Source organism: Ornithorhynchus anatinus, chromosome 16 (assembly GCF_004115215.2).
Source record: "Ornithorhynchus anatinus isolate Pmale09 chromosome 16, mOrnAna1.pri.v4, whole genome shotgun sequence".
In the NCBI taxonomy this organism is placed as follows: Eukaryota; Metazoa; Chordata; class Mammalia; order Monotremata; family Ornithorhynchidae; genus Ornithorhynchus; species Ornithorhynchus anatinus.
The window spans coordinates 77,491-100,224 of record NC_041743.1 but is presented as its reverse complement, the minus strand read 5'-3'; the positions used below and the strand labels follow the sequence as shown (position 1 = coordinate 100,224).

At 57.6% G+C, this 22,734-nt stretch overlaps 1 protein-coding gene across 2 annotated transcripts; it reads left to right on the top strand.

Annotated features, from left to right (window-relative positions):
* Positions 1 to 4,476: 4,476 nt before the first annotated feature.
* Positions 4,477 to 21,714, top strand: VTCN1 (V-set domain containing T cell activation inhibitor 1). 2 transcript variants are annotated; one of them, XM_029080452.1, is made up of 6 exons: positions 4,477 to 4,549; positions 15,628 to 15,692; positions 17,897 to 18,244; positions 18,796 to 19,080; positions 19,744 to 19,904; positions 21,221 to 21,714. In XM_029080452.1, exons 1-5 carry the CDS (start codon positions 4,518 to 4,520, stop codon positions 19,866 to 19,868), a joined length of 855 nt encoding a protein of 284 aa, XP_028936285.1. In that variant the 5' UTR covers positions 4,477 to 4,517; the 3' UTR covers positions 19,869 to 19,904; positions 21,221 to 21,714. The 2 variants fall into 2 exon arrangements, with proteins under 2 accessions (XP_028936285.1, XP_028936284.1); XM_029080451.1 differs by having other exon boundaries at positions 21,210 to 21,714.
* The last annotated feature ends 1,020 nt before the right edge of the window (positions 21,715 to 22,734 follow it).

Sequence of the window (22,734 nt, the reverse complement as noted above, 5' to 3'; positions counted from 1 at the left end):
GAGAGGACGGTCGGCAGAGACTCACCCCTACCTCCCGGCTCCCAGGCACATCCCCACTGAGCCGGTCCCGCCGAGCACGGTCTCTGCGCTCCGACTCCCCGAGACCCGGAGCTGTCAGGTTGGGGAGGAGGCTCAGAGGTCTTGGTGCCCAGGCCCCAGTCAGAACTTGTGTCTCTGGTCTTGGGTCATCTCTCCCAGCTTGGCCCAGGACACCGGTTGCTGGGCAGGAAAAGGGCTTTGCCCTCGGCCAAGTTTCCAGTCGCTGGCACTCGGGTGGTCACCGGTGACAGGATGGGGAGGGAAGAGGGTGAGCGTAGGTTTCCCTCCTGCCACCTCTGCATGGGATGCAGAGACCTGCGGTTTGCGCTAGATCTCGCCGGGGAAGATGGGAGGGCAGGGGGCCTGGCCGAGGCCCGGAAATCCGAGTCTTCTCCCCTCGGCCTACCTGGCCTTTCTGGCTCTGATCCCTCTGGTGCCCCGACTCCAGGCTGAGGCCAGCTGTGATCCCATCTCTGTGTTCTCTTTGGCCGAGCTGGGCCGGGGTCGGGTGACCAGAGTGGTCTTTTGAGTTGGGGGTGGAGGGGAGGGGATGTACCAGCAAGGATGGGCGGGAGCCGCTTCCACCCATGTTCCCGGGGTCTTTCCCGGGGAAATCCAGCTCCTTGTCCAGGGACCGCAGCCTCACCTGGCTCTCAAAGACCACCCCCACCCGTGGAGTTCCCTGGGGTTCCCTGGGTAGCTACGGCTGGGGCAGGGTGGCATTCTGGGTGTCCACGCTGAGAAGCAGCGTGGCGCAGTGGAAAGAGCACGGGCTTTGGAGTCAGGGCTCATGAGTTCGAATCCCAGCTCTGCCACTTGTCAGCTGTGTGACTGTGGGCAAGTCACTTCACTTCTCTGTGCCTCAGTTCCCTCATCTGTAAAATGGGGATTAAGACTGTGAGCCCCACGTGGGACAACCTGATTCCCCTGTGTTTACCCCAGCGCTTAGAACAGTGCTCTGCACATAGTAAGCGCTTAACAAATACCAACATTATTATTACTGTGGGGGCCGTTTTGGGTGTACGCTGGGAGGGTACTCGCCTATCTGTTTACCTCCGTAAGGCAGAGTCACTTTCTAAATCCCAAACCCTGTGGACCCCACAGTGCCCAGTGGGGCCGGGCCCTATTTCCCCCCACCTCCCATCGCCCCCCTTGTTCCACTCCATCTCCCCAACCAGGAAATGTTCTACTCACCGGGAAGGGCTCCCACTCCACCCCCCATGACATAAGCACCAGTTGGACCACATTCCACAGCCTTTGGACCGGGCCAGATCAGGGCAGGCCTCTGTGGTGGTAAGGACAGTAGAGCCCCCTACGGCTTGAGGATCCTGGGGGCCCCACGTAGCGGAAAATAGCGGTGACGCCAGCTATTCGTATAGCTCTTTCACTTGACCACTAATTGCCTCGATTTAACAGGAATTTGTGTTAATGTCGACAGAAGAAAGTGAGGTCAAAGAGAGGTTAAGTGGCTTGCCCGAAGTCACCCAACATACTGGCAACAGAGCAAGGGACTAGTCCTTGGGTCTCCCGATGCCACCGTCAACCCGACCTCCATCCACACACAGCTCCTGCTTGGCGGACGCTGAGAGAGCCCCAGATGCAGGAATGATTCGTGATCCCAGTGGGCTTCTCGGCCTCCCTGGGGGGGGTCCCCCTGACCTGCAGTCCATTTGTGGGGGGAGAGGGAGGGCTAGCTGAGGCCCCGAGGGGCTGCCCCTACACAGGCTTGCCTCGCCCTGCCTGGCTGGGAGTCTGGACAGTCAGTCGACCCTGAAGGCGAGGCCCAGGGGTCTGGGCCAGAGCCAACTGCCAAGCAGGCGTGAGGACTATCGCGATTCAGGGAGACTCGTGGGACTCTAGGATATTTTCACTCCCTCAGGCATATTTACTGAGCGTCAACTGTGCACAGCACTCTACTGAGCACTTGGACAGATATAGTAGCATCAGTAGACACGATCCCGCTCTTCAAGGAACTTACAACCCAGGATGGGGAGTCAGGTGATAAAATAGATAACAGAGAGGGAAAGCAACGGAGGTTAAAGATACGGAAGTCATTGCTGAGCATGTGGGAGGGATATGTTGGTTATCCAAGTGCTCAGTTGTCACAGAATCGATCGATCAATAGCGTTTACTGAGCGCTTATGTGCAAAGCAGTGTACTAAGAGTTTGGGAGAGGACAATGCAACAGAGTTGTCAGACATGTTCCCTGCCTACAGTGAGTTTATAGTCCAGAGAGGGAGACGGATATGAACATAAATACATAATTTATAATATGTAACTTAAAAACACGTACATAAGTGCTGTGGGATTGAGAGTGGGGCAAATATCAAATGCCCCCTCAACGCTCAATGAAGTGTTAAGTGGGTATATGAAGAAGAAGCAGTGTGGCTTAGTGGAAAGAGCACAGGCTTGGGAGTCAGAGGTCATGGGTTCTAATCCCGCCTCTGCCACTTGTCAGCTGTGTGACTTTGGGCAAGTCACTTAACTTCTCTGTCCCTCAGTTATCTCATCTGTAAAGTGGGGATTAAGACTGTGAGCCTGTGGGACAACTTGATTACCTTGTATCTACCCCAGTGCTTAGAACAGTGCTTGGCACTTAGTAAGTGCTTAACAAATACCATCATTATTATTATTATTATTATATGAGAGGTTAATCATGGAAGGGATGCAGCGTGGCCTAGTGGAAAGAGTTCCGACCTGTGAGCCAGAGAACCTGGATTCTAATCCTGGCTCTGCCGCTTGAATACTGAGTGACCTTGAGCAAGTCCGTACCTTATCCGTGCCTCGGTTTTCTCACCTGTAAAATGGTTATTCAATCCTATTCTCCCACCTACCTGAACTGTGAGCCTCAGTTGGGATGGAGCCAATGTCTGACCTGATTAACTTATGTCTACCTCAGCGCTTGATACAGAATAAGCAAATATTATTACTATTATTATATTATAATCATTAAGTGCTTAACAAATACCATGGTTTAGGCCCCCTGGGGGAGATGACATTTCAGAAAAGTTTTGAAGATGGGGAGAACAGTGGTCTGCCATATATGAAGTGGGTGGGAGTTCCAGGCAGGAGAGAGGGGGTAAGCAAGTGGTCAACGACGAAAGAGATGAGAACAAGGCATAATGAGTTGACTTGAGAGATACAAAGGACACAGTTGCACTGCAGTAAGGATGAACAGGAGGGGAGAACTGATTGGATCCCTTAAAGCTGATGGGCAGGAGTTTCTCCCTGATGCAGCATCTGATGGAGGTTATTGAGGAACATGGAGAAGGCCTTAGAAAAATGCTTTAGAAATATGATCCAAGCAGTGGAGAGAAGTTTGGACTACGGGAAGGATGGCGGGGAGGAGGGGGAAGCTGAGGCCCCTCCCTCTATGCCCCTCTCCATCCTTTCTACCTTCTGCCTGCCTCCCTCCCTGACTCTGTCTTTCAGCTTCTCTCTCTATGCCCCCTGTGAGGATAATAATAATTATGGTAATTTGTTAGACACCTTCTATGTGTCAAGTACCGCACTGAGCTTTGGGGTAAGCACAAGATAATCAGGTCGGACACAGTCCCCATCCCACAAGGGGCTCGCTGCCAAAGTAGGAGGGAGAACAGATGCTGAACTCCAAGTTCCTGATGAGGAAACTGAAGGGTTGAGATGTTAATTGACTTGCCCAAGGTCACACAGCAGACAGGTGGCAGAGTCAGGGTTAGACCCAGGTCCTCTGATTCTCAGGCCGGTGTTCTTTCCAATGGGAATCTTCCCAGATGGCCAGGCTCCAGTTTCACCCCTGCTGAACCCCTCCTGCTGAATCTCTTCTCTTAGAGAAATCCACCATTGCCCCCCCCCCCCCCCGATCCCCGGCCACAGCCTCGTCTTCCTCACCCTCCCTCACTTTCTTGAACTTCCTTGAGGCTGAGCAGGTGTCCTGGGGCCAGGATAAAAGGCCTCCTCAAACTGGCCGTCTGCAGAGTGAAGGGGCCAGACTCCTTGGGGCTTGTGGGCAGAGAGCAGGAAGGTGAGAAGCAAAACAGATGGGGTTTGGTAGCCTGGGAAATGTCCCCCCACCCGCTGGTGATCTTACCATCCTGAGCAGACTGCATGGCCAAACCTGCCCCTTACCTACACCCTTGCTGCCGCTCTCCCGTACTCTGGTTCTCCTTTCCTTCCTGTTCCAATGCTTTCTTCTCCCTCCCTCTTTCCCTCCCTCTTCCTTCCTCTGCTTCCTCCCCCTCACCTCCTCGAAGCCCTCGCTCTGCCACCCTCACTCTGCCATCCTCACTGTGCCACACTCCCCGTGTCCTGCCCTGCCGCTGATCCCAGAGACGGCGGTGGCTTCCTCATTCCTGAGCCGTTGCCTCCCGCGGCTACCACGCCTCTCCTCGCCTCGCTGAGCCGAGCTATTTAAACCAAGGGTTCCGGGCCTCCTCCCTACAGGGGACGGAGACCACGCCGGACCCTGGATTCATCTGGCCCTGCCGCCTGGCCCCTTCATGGCTTCCCTGGGACAAGTCATTTTCTGGAGGTAGAGTGTCCACAGCATCCCGTCCCCTGCTCTGGTTAGGTTTGTCCAGTCCTGGATGAGCTTGTCCAGTCTAGGGGAGGAGCCAGGGTCCACTCGTGGCTTGTTCTATCTGCTGCTGGGCTCTGCTCTTACCACCTCTAGGACCAGATCTTTCTCTGGATAGAGGGGAGCTGAGCCAGGGGTTTGGAAAAGGACAGACTGGACTCAAAGCTGCTCTCTTCACCACCATTCCCACCTCCCAAGGAGAGAGCCCCAGACTAGGAAGAGACAGCCAGGGAGGGTTAAGGGCTTATGTGAAGGGGTAGGAAAGTGGGAATGAAAGGGTGTGGGGGAGGGAGAGTGTATGGGTGAGTGTGTGTGCCCGTGCCCCCTTGGATGAGGCTCTGAGCAGTCGGGTGCCCTTGTGAGGTGAGCAGGATTGGGGTCTGCAGGAGGTCCTGGCCTCTGTGTAGGTTCCTGGCAGGGGATGTGACCGGGTCATTCACAGATGCAGTGTCGGTCCTGGTGCTCCCGAGGTTGGTCTGGGCGGGATGGGCTTACCTTGCTGGCCGTGGGCCCCGGACACTGGGCCAGCGGCGGATCTGCGTGGCCCAGGGTGGAGGTGCTGAAGGTACCCCTGAAGGGCTGGGCCCGGGTTTAACAGCCACCCCTCGACCCCCGCTGTCCCCGAGCCTGGGCCCTGGCCTCTGAAGGGGGGTCAGGGCGAGGAGGAGGAGAGGCTCAAAAGGACGTGAAGTGGCTGAGGATAGGTGGGAGGTTGGGGACCTCCCTTGTCCCCAGCTGAGTCGGAGCCTGGAGTGGGGGAGGGGTGCAGTCCCCAGGGGCCCCTGGAAGAGGGGCTGGGCCAGGGAGATGACACCTTCTCCCCTTTTTCCAATTAAGACACCGGGCAGCCACCGAGCTGAGCCCATCCTCACGCGGGAGCCGTGGGCGAGTAGGGGCCCTGGGGACCTGGCCCTCCTGGTTCCCAGTGAAACCCCTCCCCCGCAAGCAGACGTGGCCGCCCCCAGACAAGCTGCTGCCGTCGCTTCTCTCCCCACCCCCTCCCGCGGTTGTGGCCACTGCCGCTGTGTGGGGCATATGGGCTCTAGACCCAAACCCCCTCGACCAGCTGGACTGGTTCTGCTCAGCAGCGGGGCAGGCGGGTGGGCGTTCATGGCCCAATCCCCCCTCGGATCCCCGCTGGATGCCTCAGAGATGCCTCTTGTGGGCCTGCGAGAGTGTCTTGGCTGCCTCCCAGAGGCAGGGGTGTCCTGGCTCCCCCACCCAGAGAGAGGGGTGTCCTGACTGCCCAAAGAGTCAGAAGTTCAGGAAGGGGAGCTGAGGGGAGGCAGGGTCCTGGCAGGAGCAGGGCTCTAGTTCTCGAACATTAGTTAATTCCTCCCCAGTGCCTGCCGTGCCCCTTTGCATTAGCTAACTCCCCCACCCCAGTACCCACTGTGTCCCTAGGCATATGCCAATCCCACCCCAGTGTCCGCTGTGCCCCTGGGCACTACCTAACTACTACCCACTGAGCCCCTGGGCACTTGCCAATCCCCACCCCCAAGTGCCACCAGCACCATGGGTATCGACTAACCCCTCAGTACCTGCCATGCCCCTGGGCATTAGCCAACATTCCCCCCGAATCCCAAAGCCAAGCCGGCCGTGCCCCGGACAGACCTCACGAATTCCCATCCCGGCCCAGGGTTGGTCAGTAAGAAGCACATCTGGGTGAACCAGACTGGATGGGGCCCTTTTTCCTTTCTTGCTTGTTTCCTGGACCCCAAGGCTGGGGAGAGAGGAGGAGGGGAAGGGTCTGGAGTTGGACCCTGGAAAGCTACGGTTCAGGAAGAGGTAAGAGCAAGAAAGCTCCAGTTCTGGGGTGTGGACACAGCTGAAGTTCTAGGTGCAGGACAGAGGATGTCCTGACTCACCTCCAAAGGGTCACTGTCTTGTGTCACTGGAGAAAATCTGTGGGACCTGTGGGGAGGAGATGCAGCTGCCCCTCTAGCCCCTGGATATTATGGGAAATCCTGCCCGTGAAGCCCAGAGGCAGAGTGGGGAAAAACCTTCCCTTGGATTCCTCAGGGAGGTTCCGGGCACTCAGCCCAGGCCAAACCTGGCCCAGCCCCTCAGCCCATCCCAATCCAGAGGGCCCCGAACAGGCTTTCCCTGGCTGGCCCTTCCCCTGTCCCAGCCCTGGGGTTTTGGAATGACCCTGGCCCTCCTCTTCCCAGCCCCGGGACCTCGGGTTGACCCTGGCTTTCTTCTGACCAGTCTCAGTCAGTCAGCCTCCTGACTTCCCCGTCCTTTCCACTCCACCACACCACTGTGGGGTAGAGTGTGGCGGGAAGCCAGAAGCTAGTAGTTTCAGCTGTAGACCAAGGCTGGCTTTTCCCCAGGGCCCCGGGTGGGCGGGCGTGGCCCCCTGCTGTCAGTTCCCAGGGCAGGTTGGGCAGGGCCTCCCCGGTGTTTGTTCCCGGGTTTAGAGTAGATGGGGAGAGGGGCAATGGGGGGGCCAGATGCCTGTTCCCGGGGCCCAGGGTGGGCGGGATCCCTGGGGGTCTGTTCCTGGATCCCAGGGTGGGGTCCCTGTATACTCCTTCCAGGAGGCCCAGGGTGGGCAGGGGCACCCAGGTGTCTGTTCCTGAGGCCTAGGGTGTGTGGGGTCCCCAGATGCCCTTTCCTGGGGCGCAGGGTGGGCAGGGGCATCCAGGTGTCCATTCCTGGGGCCTGTGGTGGGCGGGGTCCTGGGGGTCTGTCTGCCCAAGCACGTGAGGAGGGATCACTGCCAGGAGCGACACTTTGAAACGGGAAAGCCGACTTTCTGGTATCCGTGTGCTACTACCGGGGCGCCTTCAATTCCTATTGCATCGCTTTCGGCTCTGCTGCAGTCGGGGGGCCGGGCTCATATCTTCCGCCTCTGTGGTCCTCTCCCCGTGCCCCCCGGGAAACACTCCATAACCCTGTGTACAGTGCACTGCGCCCTGGGCTTGCTGGGTGCCACTCTCTGCGCTGTGAGAAGGCAGGCACAGATGGTGGGAACGGGTGGGCATGAGCGGAAGCCGTCCTCTGTGAGCAGCGCTGGAACTGCTGACCGTCCAGCCCCACCCACGGTCACAAATGGGCCTGAAAAGTTCTCTGCGGGCCCGCCGCTCCCCACAGCGTGGTTTGCCCTCAGTGATGGAGCCATGCTGCACTAGAGAGTTTCTACTCCGCCCCCTTTTGTCCCGGTCTTCACAAAGCCTTCGCTTGAAGAGGGTGACCGCCCCCCACCAGATGGTTGCCCTCCAGCTGCTTTGCCTGCTGCAGAGTCTCCCCACCCCCACATCTCAACGTTGACACTGTGTGCGCTGCGTGTGAGTTCCTAGTCATCTTCTCGACTGCTCGGTTACCCTGCTAGCGTCCCGTCTCTTAGCATGCTTCACCCAGCGCTGCTATGTTGGTGCATTGTGAATCAGAAGACTGGGGTTCTAGTCCTGGTTCTGCCACTTGCCTGCTGTGTGATCTTGGGGGTGTGTCTTATCCTCTCTGTGCCTCCACTTTCTCAGTTGTAAGATACTATTGAATGAATGAATACTGTTGAATGAATGAATAAGATGGGGGTAAAATACCTGCTCCCCCTCCCTCTAAGACTTTGAGGGACAGGGACTATGTCCGATCAGAATCTGTGTCTATCCCAGTGCTTGGCATAATAAATATTATTTTTATTCTCTCTGGCTCTTGGGATCATTCCTATCCTTGAGCATACAGTTTAATGGAGGAGACAGGCAGACCTAAATGGCAGCCTCCCGAAGGGAAGAGCAGGTGATGCCCCAAGGCAGAGATCTAAGACCAGTAATAGCAGTGATGGTGTTGTTTAAGAGCATATGCTCTGCGCCGGGCCCTGTGCTAAGCACTGGATAGATCCAGAACAATCCGCTTGGACATGGTCTCTGGCCCTTTGGAGCTCAGGCTGTGAATGAGGAGGAACAGAGCCACGTGGGAACGTGGGCTTTGATGAAATGCTGTCCAGCAACTCCCTCTTGACCAGGGCTTGATCTTCCCTGTGGGTGCCGCTGGCCTTTGTCCACGGGCAGGTGGCCGGGAAGGCGAAGAGGCAGGTGGAAAGGCAGGTAGGAGGGCGGATGGGCAGGCAGATGAGCAGGCGGATAGGCAGGTGGGCCATCCCCTGCTGTGTCCGGGATGGAGCTGCTCAAAGAAGGTCTTGGAGTAGCAAGGTTTCCTCCTGCTGTCCTATAATGATAATAATAATAATAGTGGTATTTGTGAAGTGCTTACTATTTGCCAAACACTGTGCTAAGCACTGGAGTAGATACAAGATAATCAGGACAGTCCCTGTCCCACATGGGGCTCCCTGTCTAAGTGGGAGCAAGAACGGGTTTGGCCTCCCCATTTTACAGATGAGGAATTGGAGACACAGAGAATTTCAGTGATTTGCCCAAGGTCACACAGCAGGCAAGTAGGGGAAATGGAATTAGAACCCAGGTCCACTGACTCCCAGGCCCACGATGTGAGATTCTGTGTGTGGTCCAAGCAGGACCGGGGCCTTGTAGCCCCCTAGGTAGGCCCGGGGCTGGGCCGGGACACCGGAGCACTGGCTGGGCATGGACTGAGCCTCCTGGGACCGGTCAGTGTGGGGGTGATGGAGACTCATGATGTTTGCTGGTCAGACGTGGTGAGGTGTAGCCATGCGTCGACTCATGATGGACCGGATGCTGGACTCACAGATTGTGAGAACCCGGGGAGGCAGGAGGAAGAACAGTGTCCAGAGGGAGCAGCTGGGAGAGGCTGCCTGGGGAAAGTCTGTCTGACTGACTCATTTGGCAGGAACGGGAGCCTGGTGTCCAAAAGGTTAACGGTGTGTCCCGAGGCCTTGAGGGGGTATCCCAGGTGAACAGATGCAGAACACAATCTGCCCCCACCTCTCCCTTCAACAATGAGGCTCAGCTCTGGGCCCCGGCACCCTGCCCACCTTCCCTGGGCCCCAGAGACGCTGCCTTTGACACTGTCGACCATCCCCTCCTCCTCCATACCTTATCTCACCTTGGCTTCACAGACTCTGTCCTCTCCTGGTTCTCCTCTTACCTCTCTGGCCGATCATTCTCGGTCTCCTACGCTGGAGCCTCCTCCCCCTCCCATCCTTTAACCGTTGGAGTTCCTCAAGGGTCAGTTCTCGGCCCTCTTCTGTTCTCCATTTACACTCACTCCCTCGGTGAACTCATCCGCTCTCACGGCTTTGACTACCATCTCTACGCAGATGACACGCAGATCTACATCTCCGCCCCTGTCCTCTCCCCCTCCCTTCAGGCTCGCATCTCCTCCTGCCTCCGGGACGTCTCCACCTGGATGTCGGCCCGCCACCTAAAACTCAACATGAGCAAGACTGAGCTCCTCATCTTCCCTCCCAAACCCGGTCCGCTCCCAGACTTCTCTATCACCGTGGATGGCACGACCATCCTTCCCGTCCCGCAGGCCCGCGATCTCGGTGTCATCCTTGACTCGTCCCTCTCGTTCACCCCACACATCCTATCCGTTACCGAGACCTGCCGGTTTCACCTCTACAATATCGCCAAGATCCGCCCTTTCCTCTCCACCCAAACGGCTACCTTACTATTACGGGCTCTCGTTATATCCCGGCTAGACTACTGTGTCAGCCTTCTCTCTGACCTCCCTTCCTCCTCTCTCGCCCCGCTCCGGTCTATTCTTCACTCCGCTGCCCGGCTCATCTTCCTGCAGAAACGATCTGGGCATGTCACTCCCCTTCTTAAACACCTCCAGTGGTTGCCTATCGACCTCCGCTCCAAACAAAAACTCCTCACTCTAGGCTTCGAGGCTCTCCATCACCTTGCCCCTTCCTACCTCTCCTCCCTTCTCTCTTTCTACCGCCCACCCCGCACGCTCCGCTCCTCCGCCGCCCACCTCCTCACCGTCCCTCGGTCTTGCCTATCCCGCCGTCGACCCCTGGGTCACGTCCTCCCGCGGTCCTGGAACGCCCTCCCTCCTCGCCTCCGCCAAACTGATTCTCTTTCCCTCTTCAAAACCTTACTTAAAAATCACCTCCTCCAAGAGGCGTTCCCAGACTGAGCTCCTCTTCCCCCTCTACTCCCTCTGCCATCCCCCCTTTACCTCTCCGCAGCTAAAGCCTCATTTTCCCCTTTTCCTTCTGCTCCTCCACCTCTCCCTTCCCATCCCCACAGCACTGTACTCGTCCGCTCAACTGTATATATTTTCGTTACCCTATTTATTTTGTTAATGAATTGTACATCGCCTCGATTCTATTTAGTTGCCATTGTTTTTACGAGATGTTCTTCCCCTTGACGCTGTTTAGTGCCATTGTTCTTGTCTGTCCGTCTCCCCCGATTAGACTGTAAGCCCGTCAAACGGCAGGGACTGTCTCTATCTGTTGCCGACTTGTTCATCCCAAGCGCTTAGTACAGTGCTCTGCACATAGTAAGCGCTCAATAAATACTATTGAATGAATGGTCCAGATGGAGGCGAGGTCCTGGACAGAGGGAGGCAGAGAACTGACAGAGTCACCCGGGGGTGTCCAACCTGCCCGCCTGTCTGCCTGTCCTCCCCACACGGGGATGGGCTTCAGGCTGCCTCTGGGCTGGAGCCCCCAGGGGCTGGAGAGTTTGGACTGGTTTGGAAGGGGTTAGGGCTAGGTAGGGCATCATATCACTGGTCAAGGGTTGCTGACCTGAGTAGGACTTAACTCCAGGGCAAGAGGCCCCCACAGGAGGTGATGCTGGAGGCAGGTTCAGCACTAACAGGAAACAACACTTCCTGGCCCAGTGGAGGTGAGTAAGGGGAATTCATTCCCACAGGGAGCCGTGTAGCCGAAAACACCAGCAGGCCCAGAGGGATTTGGATAGACCCATGGATGGGTGCCCATATTGGGTCACTGGGGGAAGAGTCAGGAGTGTTGGTTAGACCACGTTAGGCCACTGTGGGAGAATCAGGGGCAGAGGGGAGAGACGCAGGGATGCCGGATGGAACGTGCAGGGCCACTGGGGGAGAGTCAGGGATGGAGAAGGGAGAGTCAGGGGTGTGGGATACCTATCCCTGACCATGAGGGCTAATATCCAATTTACTGTGTGAAGCGTTTTCACTGAGGATCTCGTGAGTGGCTGAAAGTTACCTCAACCCATTCTGTGTCTCTGCTTCAGCTTCCCTCCTGTCCCTAGCTCCTTGGGTGTTAGTTGGTGAGATCAAGGTTGGTGAGCTCATGTCTGAGCTATCTTGCATTCCTAAAATGAGAAATGTAAATAAGCACAAGCTCTTCGCCTCCTCCTCCTCATCCTCCTCCTTTTTCTTCTCCCTGCTTCTCTTCCCTCTGCCTTCCCTCCTCTTCCTTCCCAGACCTCCCTTCTCCTAATTATAGTTGTTAATTATTACCCCCAGCAGCCCTGGCAAACCTGCTCCTGCACTGGGTTAGTATGGGTCTGAGCCCAACCCCTGCTACTTGGCAGATCTCCGGAAGTCACCTCTTTGGGGGTCGACCCCCGGCCCGGGGCCCCATCATTCCTCCTGCAACTGCTCTTCCCGTTCTCTTTCTGAGGCCCACCGTTGACTTGTTCCTTCTCTTCTGCTTCCTCTTTTTCCTCCCTGTTCTCCTCCCTTTCTTACCCCTCCTCCTCCCTCCCAGATGGGCCCCGCTCCCTGTCATGAAGGCCAGGACATGGTGCCTCCGCCTGGAACTTGTCTCTGCCGCTGGCGGGGTCAATCACTACCTGCTATACATATTTTTCAAGGCATGGAAAATTGCAGTGACGGATCCCCAAACGTGAGAGGAAGACCCCAGCCCCCCAACCCCGTCTGCCCATGCCCTCACCCCAGTGGGGGATATCAAGGAGGAGGGGATGGGGAGGAGGAGGAAGAGGAGAGCCTAGAATGCCTAAATTCACTTCCTCAGGGATTGTGCAGCTGCTGAACTAGGTGCTTGTTCATTCATTCAGTCGTATTTGTCCATGGGAGAGTACAGTGTAACGATAATTGCAGGGTCTGGCCCTGGGCACTGGGAGAATGCCGTGCAAGCAGACCCTTCCCCTGCTGGGACAGCCCGCAGTAACCGGCATCGGGCACTAGTTTCTCTCTGGCACTCAACGGACCCATAAATAGCTACTCAGAACTTGGATTAACAAACATGAGCAGCATCATTACTGGGTCAAAACCACAGTCTGTCCAGCCTAGGGCTCTGCCTCTGACAGAGACACCAAGACACTTGGAGGCCGCTCCATTCCTGACTCTCCCCAAATGTCCCATCGTGGACTGACTGACACCCCTGACTCTCCCTTCTCCATCACTGACTCTCCCCCAGTGACCCAACATGGACCATCTAACATCCCTGACTCCCCCTATTGAGCAGACCATCCAACACCCCTGACTGTCCCCCCATGACCCGGCATGGATCATCCAACACCCCCAACTCTCCTCAGTGACCCTGCATGGACTCTGATCCATGGGTCTGTCCAGACCCCTTTGGATCTGCTGGTGTTTCCAGTCTCATCTGTTTGAGCATGGGCTTCTTTGTGCTTCCAGACTGTGTGTGCCTGATGGGCTCTGCCCCACATTAGCTGCCCAACTGACATTGTTGTGGCGTTTAGGGCACCAGGATCCCTGCCCTGCCCCAGGCCTGCACTTTTAGAAGAGATGAGGAGTGTGAGGGCACAGATGGCGAAGTCACAGATGATGAGGGCATGCCCAGGGAGGTGAGGGTGCAGGTCTGTCTCAGGGAGGTCAACCCCAGGGGTGAGCTGTACCGTGGGCCCCTTTAACTCACGGAGGCCTGCTCCCAGAACCAGGAAGTTGGGCACAATGGGCCAATTCAGGGTCCCAGCCAGGTGACTGCTACTTTCTGTTCTCCCGATCGCCTTCCTCCCCTCCTCCTGTTCCCCCCTGTGTGCACTGCCCTCCCCACCCCCCCCACACATACCCTCCCTCCCTTCCTTCTTCCCTCCTTTTCCCCCTCCCTCCTCCTTTGTTCTAGCAGTTGAATGGGCCAGCAGGAGCTGATGGGAAGGGAAAGGAAGGGAAAGGCAGTGGGCAGAGGCACCTGCAGACAGCTGGGCAACCTTCCAGGCCCAGCCCTGCTCACTGGCATGTCGGCCTGGCCCCGGCCTGGCCTCTCTGCCCACCCCCAACCCGAGCCCAAACTATTTTAATCCTCAGGAAGGTTGGAACGGAGAGAGGACTCTCCACTAACCCCTGCCACAGGTAGAGGCCTGAGTCAAAGGTACCAGATGCCCCAGGAGAGGGAAGGACAGCTGTCCTGAGACCCAGCATAGCCCTGGCCTGGTTTAGCCCCAGCCTGTCATAGCTCCAGCCCAACAGGACTCCAGCCCCATTAACGCTGGGCCAGCCCCTCCGGCCGGGAGCCTGCACGCCCCTGAGCTGTTTGGATCCTGGCACTTGTGTTAATAAATCGATCATATTTATTGAGCACTTACCCTGGGCAGAAAACTGTACTAGGTGCTTGGGAGGACACAATATAATAGAGTTAGTAGACACATTCCCTCCCCCTAACGAGCTCACAGTCTAGAAGGGGAGACAGACATTAATATAAATAAATTATGGATATAATAATAATAATTTGTATTATTATGGCATTCGTTAAGTACTTACTATGTGCAGGGTGCTGTACTAAGCGCTGGGGTGGATACAAGCAAATCAGGTTGCAGTTGCTGTTCCCCAACACCTACACCAACAGGATGAGGGGCCCCTCATGGAGCCGGAGGGTGGCAGGTTCAGAATAAACAAAAGGAGAACTTGCTCACCCGGTGGGGGAGAATGTATGGAATTCATTACCAAGGACAAGTGGGCAAAAATAGCAGCAGGTTGAGGAGGGGTTTGAACAGATCCACGGGTAAGTGTCCATGCTGGGTTGCTGGGGAAGAGTCGGGGATGAAGAGGGGAGATAGAGGGGTGCGGGGTAGTCCGTGCTGGGTCACTGAGGGAGAGTCAGGGTTGGAGAAAAGAGAATCAGAAGTGTTGGATTGTCCATCCCTCACTGTGAAGTGAACTTTCCGGTACAGCAACTAGCACGTGGTTCCTTCAAGCATCTTGGTGTCCCTTTTGGGGATAGAATCCTGGGTGGGATAGACAGTGCAGCTGACTCTGGGGGCATAACGCAGGGGCTGATATTCTTGTGATCGGATGCCTAATCTGCTTCAAACACCCACCTAAATAGCCTTTGTCCTGTGCGCTGGGCCGAGTCCTAGGTTTGTCCTGGGTGCCGGCTCCAGTCCCAGGTGTATCCTTTGTGCCGGTCCTGGTCCTGGCCATGTCCTGTATGCCAAACCCGGTTCCAGGCTTCTCCTGCTTTCCAGACCCCGTCGTGGGCTTGTCCTGGGCGCCAGTCCTGGGTGTGTCCTCCGTGCGGGGCCTGGTCCCAGGCATGTCCCGTGTGCCAGGCCTGGTCCCGGGACTGTCCTGTGTGCCGGGCCTGGACCTGTGCACTCTAGGATGTTTTGATCTCCCATCTCAGCATGGCGTGAGACACCATCTGTCCTGAGATGGCCTTGACCCCCCCCCCCATTGATGGGAGAGAACTGGTCAAGGAGATGGGATGGGAAAAGTGAGAGTGTGGGAGGTGCCAGGTAACCGAGGCAGGTTTGGTGAGGTCCCGGGCTCAGGAGAACCATCAGCTGTTGGGGAATTAGGTGTCTTTTCAGTCTTAAGCAAATAGGCCATCTCAAAACCCAAGCCACTGGTCATGAGGGACTGACCCTGGGGCGATTTGAGCTGCTGTGGTTCCCTCCTTGTGGATGGGGCCGCCTACACAATGAGTGGGCCGGGACCTCCGGGCAATAGCAAAGAAGGGCTGGGGGCTCCAGGGATGGTGAGGGAGGCCCGCGGGCTCCGGTGGGGGATGGCAAGGGGATGGCGAGTGTGGGCCAAGGGCTCCGGGGAGGATGGCGAGGGAGGGCCGGGGGCTCCGGGAGGGGGATGGTGACAGAGGGCCGGGGTTTCGGCTGGGACAGCGAGGAAGGACCGGGAACTCCAGTGCATGGCAAGGAAGTGTCGTGGGCTCTGGAGATGTCAAGGAAGGGTGGTGGTCCAGGATGTAATTCCCTGTTTCTCCTTGTGTTTCTCAGCGTCATCAGCATTATCATTATCCTGGCCGGAGCCATCGCACTCATCATTGGTTTTGGCATCTCAGGTATGCAGCTGCCATCGTGGTTTCTGATCTCTCTCCCCCTTCCCCTTCCCCATCATGGTCAAGAGGTCCCTACCCTCAGGATCCTTCCTCACAGGGTGTCCCAAGGGACCCCCACTCCCGTCTCCACTGAAATCCCAGAGTACAGACCCACTGCCAGACTGGCAATAGCCCTGGGCTGTGCCCGTCAGGGGCCGACCAACGCTGCCTCACCGGGGGCTCGGAGGGGAAGGGGCTCTGCTGGGATGGGGAGCCGGGAGGAAAGAGGAGAGGGTCAACGTTGCTGCAACCGATGGCGGGATCACCAGAACCCTTTGGCTGAACACTGGATTAATGGAGCTTGGGGGAGCTCACCCCGGCATGATGGGGGAAGTAAGTTCCCTTTTGCCAATGGTGAGGGAGAAGGGAGCTCTGGCCCCATCCACCCCCTCGAGTCTGCCGAGAAAGTCCCTGCAGCAATCCGGGAAGTGCCAGCAGCTACCTGGGCAGATCAACTTGGGCCCCTCATGAAGGGATCCTGCATCTGGGGACTAGACTTAGGCCTTCAGCCTCGGGGACCAATGTGAGATTTAGAGGTGATATTCAGTTATACAATTTTGTCCCCTGAACTTAAAGAAGCCCACTGACTGCACCTGAGTGCGGGTGTGGCTGAAAGGACCCATCCTAGACCCAGTCCCAGCTGCACCGTGCACAGAGTTAATTATCATTAATTATTATGGTATTTGTTAAGTGCTTATTATGTGCCAAGCACTGTTCTAAGCACTGGGGTAGATACAAGGCAATCAGGTTGTCTCACGTGGAGCTCACAGTCTTAATCTCCTTTTTACAGATGAGGTTACTGAGGCACAGAAAAATTAAAAGGCTTGCCCAAAGTCACCCAGCAGACAAGTGGCAGAGCCACAATTTGAACCCTTATCCTCTGACTCTCAAGCCCTTGCTCTTTCTATTAAGCCATGCTGCTTCTCGTTATGTGGTCCCTCATTATGTTGTCATGTTTGATGTCTGCAGCATCTGATGCCGTTTTCCCCTTTGCCTCCTTGTCTCTGGTTACTTTTGCTCACAGAGAGGTGCTCCTTTCCTGATGACAGTGTGCCATGCTGGTCTCCGCAGCAGTTGACTCCCAGTTTTCAGATGGGTTGTGGCATTGTCTGAGGCTTTGTTTCACAATGACCTTAATACTTTTCCTCCGCCCTCTTTGCTTTCAGTGTCCCTGCTTCTGCTCCCCATGCCAAAGCTGTTTGTGTCTCCTGCTGTCTCTCCCTCATTCTCCTCCTGTGTCCCACCCAGCATAGCCGTGTTGAGGTGAGCAGAGCTCTGATGCTAGGAGACCGACGTTGTTCCGACACGTCATCATCTACGATCGTGTCTTTGACATCAGATTAGTGGACACGGGCACCCTGGGTCAGGCCACTGCCCAATCAGGCCAGGTTCTGTCTTTGACAAGATGCCTGGAGGAATTATGGGCTTCCTGCCCTCCTGCCTTCTTCCTAGACTCTCCCCTCCCCAATTCTGACTCTGCCTAGAGTGACCCAAGACGGACCAACCAACACCCATGACTCTCCCCTCTCTATCCTTGACATTCCCTTAGTGACCCAGCATGGACTGCTCCACTCACAGAACTACATAAACCCCAAACTCAGTCCAACCCAGCTCTAAGTCTAGGTGGTGAAGAGCAGTAGGGACCCCAGGAGCCGAGTCTGTCACCTGCCTTTGATTTTTGCTTCTAAAGATGGTTTGCCTGGGGTCCCGGGGTCAATTTGCCTGGGGTCCCGGGGTCACTACCGTGTCAGATGTGGCCGAGATCTGGCCAATTCCCATCCCCGCAGCTGCCCTGCCAGCCTGCGGGGCCCCGGAGATCCCAGAGGCACTCCGATCCTTACGGTCCCTGGGGCCCCCTCAGGGCCACGACCTTGAGTTGTTACCTGCTGAGATTCTCTTGCTCGGCCCTGCCTTGCCGCTGCCAGTCACTGGGGTTCCCGGGCTTCTTGGGAGGGCAGTAGGGCACCGCTTCCCCTTCCTCCCATCCCGTTGTTCCACCCACCTGCCCGGCAGCCCTCCGCCAGCAGGAGCGGCTTGGCATGGCCTGGCATGATGCCATGGCCCTGCCTCCCAGTCAATCAATCAATCAGTCAATCAGCCAATGAGTGCTTGCTATGTGTAGAGCACGGTACTAAGTGTTTAAATCGATGCCACTTGGTGAATTTCAGGGAAACATTCCATCTCGGTGAGGACCCTGACGTCGGCAGGGAATCTGGGCCAAGACGGGATCCTCAGCTGCACCTTTGAACCCGACATCAAGCTGGGCGACATCGTGATCCAGTGGCTGAAGGAGGGGGTCGTGGGGTCAGTCCACGAGTTTCGGAAGGGCAAGGACGAGCTGGCAGACCAGGACGAGATGTTCCGGGGGCGGACATCTGTGTTCACTGACCAGGTGATCGTGGGCAATGCCTCTCTCAGGCTGAGGAACGTGCAGCTGGCTGATGCGGGCACCTACCAGTGCTCCATCGCCACTTCCAAGGGCAAGGGACAGGCGCAGCTGGACTACAAGACCGGGGGTGAGTGGCAGTGGCTGGCCGATCTGGCCGTGGCCCCTCTGCTGACTGAGGCCCTGATCCTTCACGGATAAACCCCCGGGCCTCTCTCCCGACTCCCAGTCCACCCAGGCTCCATGTCTAGCAGGCAATCACAGGCCGTGGGGGGAAAGGGGAGAGAGTTGAAGAGGAAAAGGAGGAGCAGCACTCCCTGGCTTAAGCCTATAGATGGGGCAGGGAGTGTGTGGGCGGAGCATGGCCAAAGGCATGGGGGGCGGAGTGCCAGGACTCCAGGGATTGTGGGTGGGGCTGGGGAGAGTGCGTGGAGTGGCCCCGGGGGAGTCTCGTGGCCATGGCCAAGGTCGCAAGGAGCTGGCCCAGGGATTTGTGTGCAAGGGACTCGGCGGGCATGAGAGCGGGTCTTGAGGTGTGTGTGTGTGAGGCTTAGCCTGGGCGTGTGGGTGGTGCCAGGGAGCCCTTGGGCGGGTCCCGGGGTGTGCTGGGGTTAGCCCGGGGAGGCGAGTGGATGGGGCTGACGCGTCCGCTCGCTCGCCCGCCATCCGGCTCACCGGCAGCCTTCAGCGTCCCGGAGGTGAACGTGGATCCCAATGGCAGCTCTGTCTGGGAGAGTCTGCGCTGCGCCGCCCCGCGCTGGTTCCCGCGGCCCACCGTGGCCTGGGCCTCGCAGCTCGAGCCCGGGGCCAACGTCACCGAGGCGTCCAACACCAGCTTCCAGCTGGACCCGGAGAACGTGACCATGATGGTGGTGTCCGTCCTCTACAACGTCACCGTCAACAACACGTACTCCTGCACGATCGAGAACAGCATCGCCAAGGCCACGGGGGACATCAAAGTGACTGGTGCGTCGCTCAGCCCGGTCCGCCTCCCCCGACCTTGCGAAGGGGTGGGTCGGGGAGCTGGGCCAGAGGAGGGTGGGCCAGGCCGGCGGGACCACCCAGAGCCTCTCCGCCTGGCCGATTTGAGCCTTAGGCCCAAGGATGATCTGTCCTCAGGGACGGCCTCCCCTCCCCTGCCTCGATCATGGTAGGAGAGGCAGCAGCAGCATCGTGCACTGAGCGCACTGTATTAGACTCTTGGCCGGTACAGGAAAACCAAGTGCCCCATTCTCCGCTCATGGGACGGAAGGGCAAGCCAGAGTGGGAGAGGATGTGTGGAGAAGAGGCTGGCATCCCGGGGTTGGGGGGTTCGGGGAGGAGGGCGGCCACGCTTGGGGAACGAGGACTGGACCTTTGGTCTGGACCGTGAGCCCGAATACATACCATCACGGATGGCTCCCGCCACCTTGAGCCCCGGGCAGTTGGCCCCATCCCAGGTCCGAGGTCCACGGGAAGAGGTTGAGCAGACAGTTGATTCCCCAAGGGGACAGAAGACAGGCGGGTAGAGGTGAAGGGAAAGGGGCTGCATAGGGGGCCCCGGGGAGGAGTGATGGTGCCGGTGGTTGGAGCGGTGGCCCCGGCGGTTTTCCCCGCTGACCCCGCGCCCGCACTGTCTCTGCCTTCCAGACTCCGAGATCAAGCGCCGGAGCCACCTGCAGCTACTCAGCTCCAGGGCCGCTCCGCCAGCTTCCCCGGCCAGGGCGGCCGGCTGGGCGATCCTCACCCTCCTTTCCCACTTGGGGCTCTCGTAGGACCCCTATCATCCCCAGGAAGCCAGGGCAGCCCAGGTGAGGTGGGCCGGGCCCGGGCAGGGCCGATGCAAGGCGGGCCGAGGTCAGGACAGGCAATGGGTGTCGGGCCCCGATCAGTCAGTTACCTTTGTCGTGGCCCTATGGATGGAGAGGAAGGCGTGGATTCCGGGGATGTCGTGGAAGAGGAAAAACAGAAAGGATTCAGTGACAGACTGGATATGAGGGTTGAAGGAGAGCAGGAGTCAGTGTTGATGCCAAGGTGGCAAACTTGGAGATGGGGAGGGAGGGGCTGCTCTCGACCATGATGGGAAAGTCTATGGAGACCAGGATTTGGGAGAGGAGATGACGAGTTCTGTTTTGGACGTGTTGATCATGAGGTGTTGGCAGGACATGGAGAAGAGTTTGTTCTGAAGGCTGGAGGAGAGAAGCAAGACTGCAGAGGAGGGAAAAGATAGGGGCTGGAGAGGTTTTGGGAGTCCTCTGCTTAGATATGGTAGTTGGAAGCCGAGGGAGCAGGTAAGTTCGCCAAAGGAGTGGATGTAGATGGAGAACAGAAGGGGACCCGTTGCTGAGCCTTGAGGCACTCCCACAGTTAGGGGGTGGGAGGCAGGGGAATCAGAGAAAGAGACTGGGAAGTCACGGGCAAAGAGATAGGAGGAAAACCACGAGAGGATAGTGTCAGCGAAACCCAGTTTAGATGTTGTTTCTGGGAGAAGGCGATGGACCAATCAATAGTATATTTAAGTGCTTATTATGTGCAGAGCACTGTGTGTGCTAAGCACTTGGGAGAGTGCAGCGCAAGAGAGTCGGTAGACATGTTCCCTGCCCATAAGGAGCTCCACAGTGTCAAAGGCAACCGAGAGATCAAGGAGCCTTAGGATGGAGTAGAGGACATTTGATTTGGCAAGAAGGAGGTTAGCGGTGACCTCGGAGAGGGCGGTTTCCATGAAGCAAAATGGGGGAAAAGACTGGATTGGAGGAGGAGGAGAGGGGAGTTGGAAGAGAGGAAGTGGAGGCTGCCCGTGTCAAGGTCCATTCAGGAGTATGGGCAGAGCCGGGAGGAATCATGGGGGCCAATGGCCTCTCTCTGCAAGGGGAGCCTGGTAGTTTCTCACTCATTCAATCCTATTTATTGAGCACTTACTGTATGCTGAGCACCTCAAAACCAGGGCTGAGAGAAGCCTGGCGCGGGGGCCCTCCTGGGGCCCCCAGAATTCACCCTGGGCATCCTAGAGGACACAGGGGCCGTCCACTCCACGTGCCCCCGCCAGCCCCGATCCTGGTGGATATTGGGAGGGCGGAGGGGGGACCCCGTCCCAGTTCCTCAACTCTTCCTTCAAGCTATTTTTCAGGGTTCGAGAAAACGGCCAGGCTCTTTTTTTAGCCTCCGCAACACCCGCCTCGGCTGAGACCTGTCACGTCTCTGGTTTGAGGAGGCAGGGGCCCCGGGAGCCTGGGGTGAACCTTCGGGACCGGAAAGCTGGCAAGCCCCCATCACCAAGATGCATCAGCCCAGCAAGCTCCCACCCAACTCCGGCCGCACGGCTCCCCAAAGGATCGGGCTGGATCGTCCGGACCTCCTCGGCCCGAGCCCTTCGGCCCACGCTTTGGCACTGCCTCTCTCCGGGATCTGGCAGAAATGTCCCCTCGCCCCATCTTCTCTCTGGACATCCCACCCCCACCCCGACCTTCCCTACCGAGCTTCCAGAAGCAGAGAGGGGCTGGACCCCTGGCCTCTGAAGTCCCGGTCTCTGGGTCCGTGCTGCATTGGCTCTCTTCCTCTCCCACAGATGTCCCTGGAGTCCCAACAGGCAGCTAATAAATGGCCTCTTTTCACCCCAGAATAGCCTTCTGCATTCGGGTGTTGGATCAAATCGTTGCTGGAGCCTGGTGCTCCGAATCCCTCCTCCCTGGAGAAATGGGAGGAAGCGTTCTTAGTTCCTGAAAGCAGGCGGAGAATCGGAGTCCGGGGGGCTTCGGGCTGGCCGGCCCCTCCCTGGAAAGTCCCAGGCGGCTGCCGCCGAGACCTCAGAGGTTTGCGGATCCCTGGGCGGCCCTGGCCGAGCCCGCTAAAGGCGATGGCGGTTGAGCAGAGTCAAGCAAGAGTTCCCGGCAGGGGAAGCTCCACGCGTTCGTGCTTTCCCAGCAGCTCTGCGGGCAGAAGGAAGAATGTTAATTGCCCGGCGGCCCTGTGCCCACCTGAGTAGCCCCTCAAAGGGCCCCTAGTGCCCAGGATCACGCACCAGCATTCCCAGGTGCCAGGATCCAAACAGGCCCGGGGCACGCGGGCTCTCGGCCGTCGGGACCGGGCCAGTGTCGATGGGGCTGATGCTATGCTGGGCTGGGGTTATGGAAAGATCGGGCTAAGGCTGAGCAGGGGCTGGAGCTATTCCAAGGTTGAACTGGGGCTATGCCAGACAGGGTTGAGGTGGGGCTGGGGCTATGCCAGGTTTGGACTGGGCCAATTGCATCTACAATTGTCTGCGCCATAAACAAACCAATTCACTAACACAGGATTCACCTGCCTAACCCAGCTGGTACCATCCAGGTCCAGCCTGGAGGAAGCCTGGTGAAGTGTCCATCCCGGACGCCTGCCCGTGGCTAAAGATGGACTCCCCCTGGCAAGGGCCCTCAGAAGGATGGTCTGGTCAATGCTTACGAGTCGTGTACCCCAGGAACGGGGGGCAAGAGGCCCTCCAGCAGCCTCTCCCTCTTCTCTCCACCTACTCCCCTGCCAACCCCTCTTCCTTTCCCTTCCTCTTCTTTCCCCGCCACCCGTCCCAGCCTCTGCTCTCCCGGCCTCTCCCCATCCCTCCCCGAAGTCCTCGCCAAGCAGCAGGGCCCCGTCCGGAGGTTCAGAGGGGCG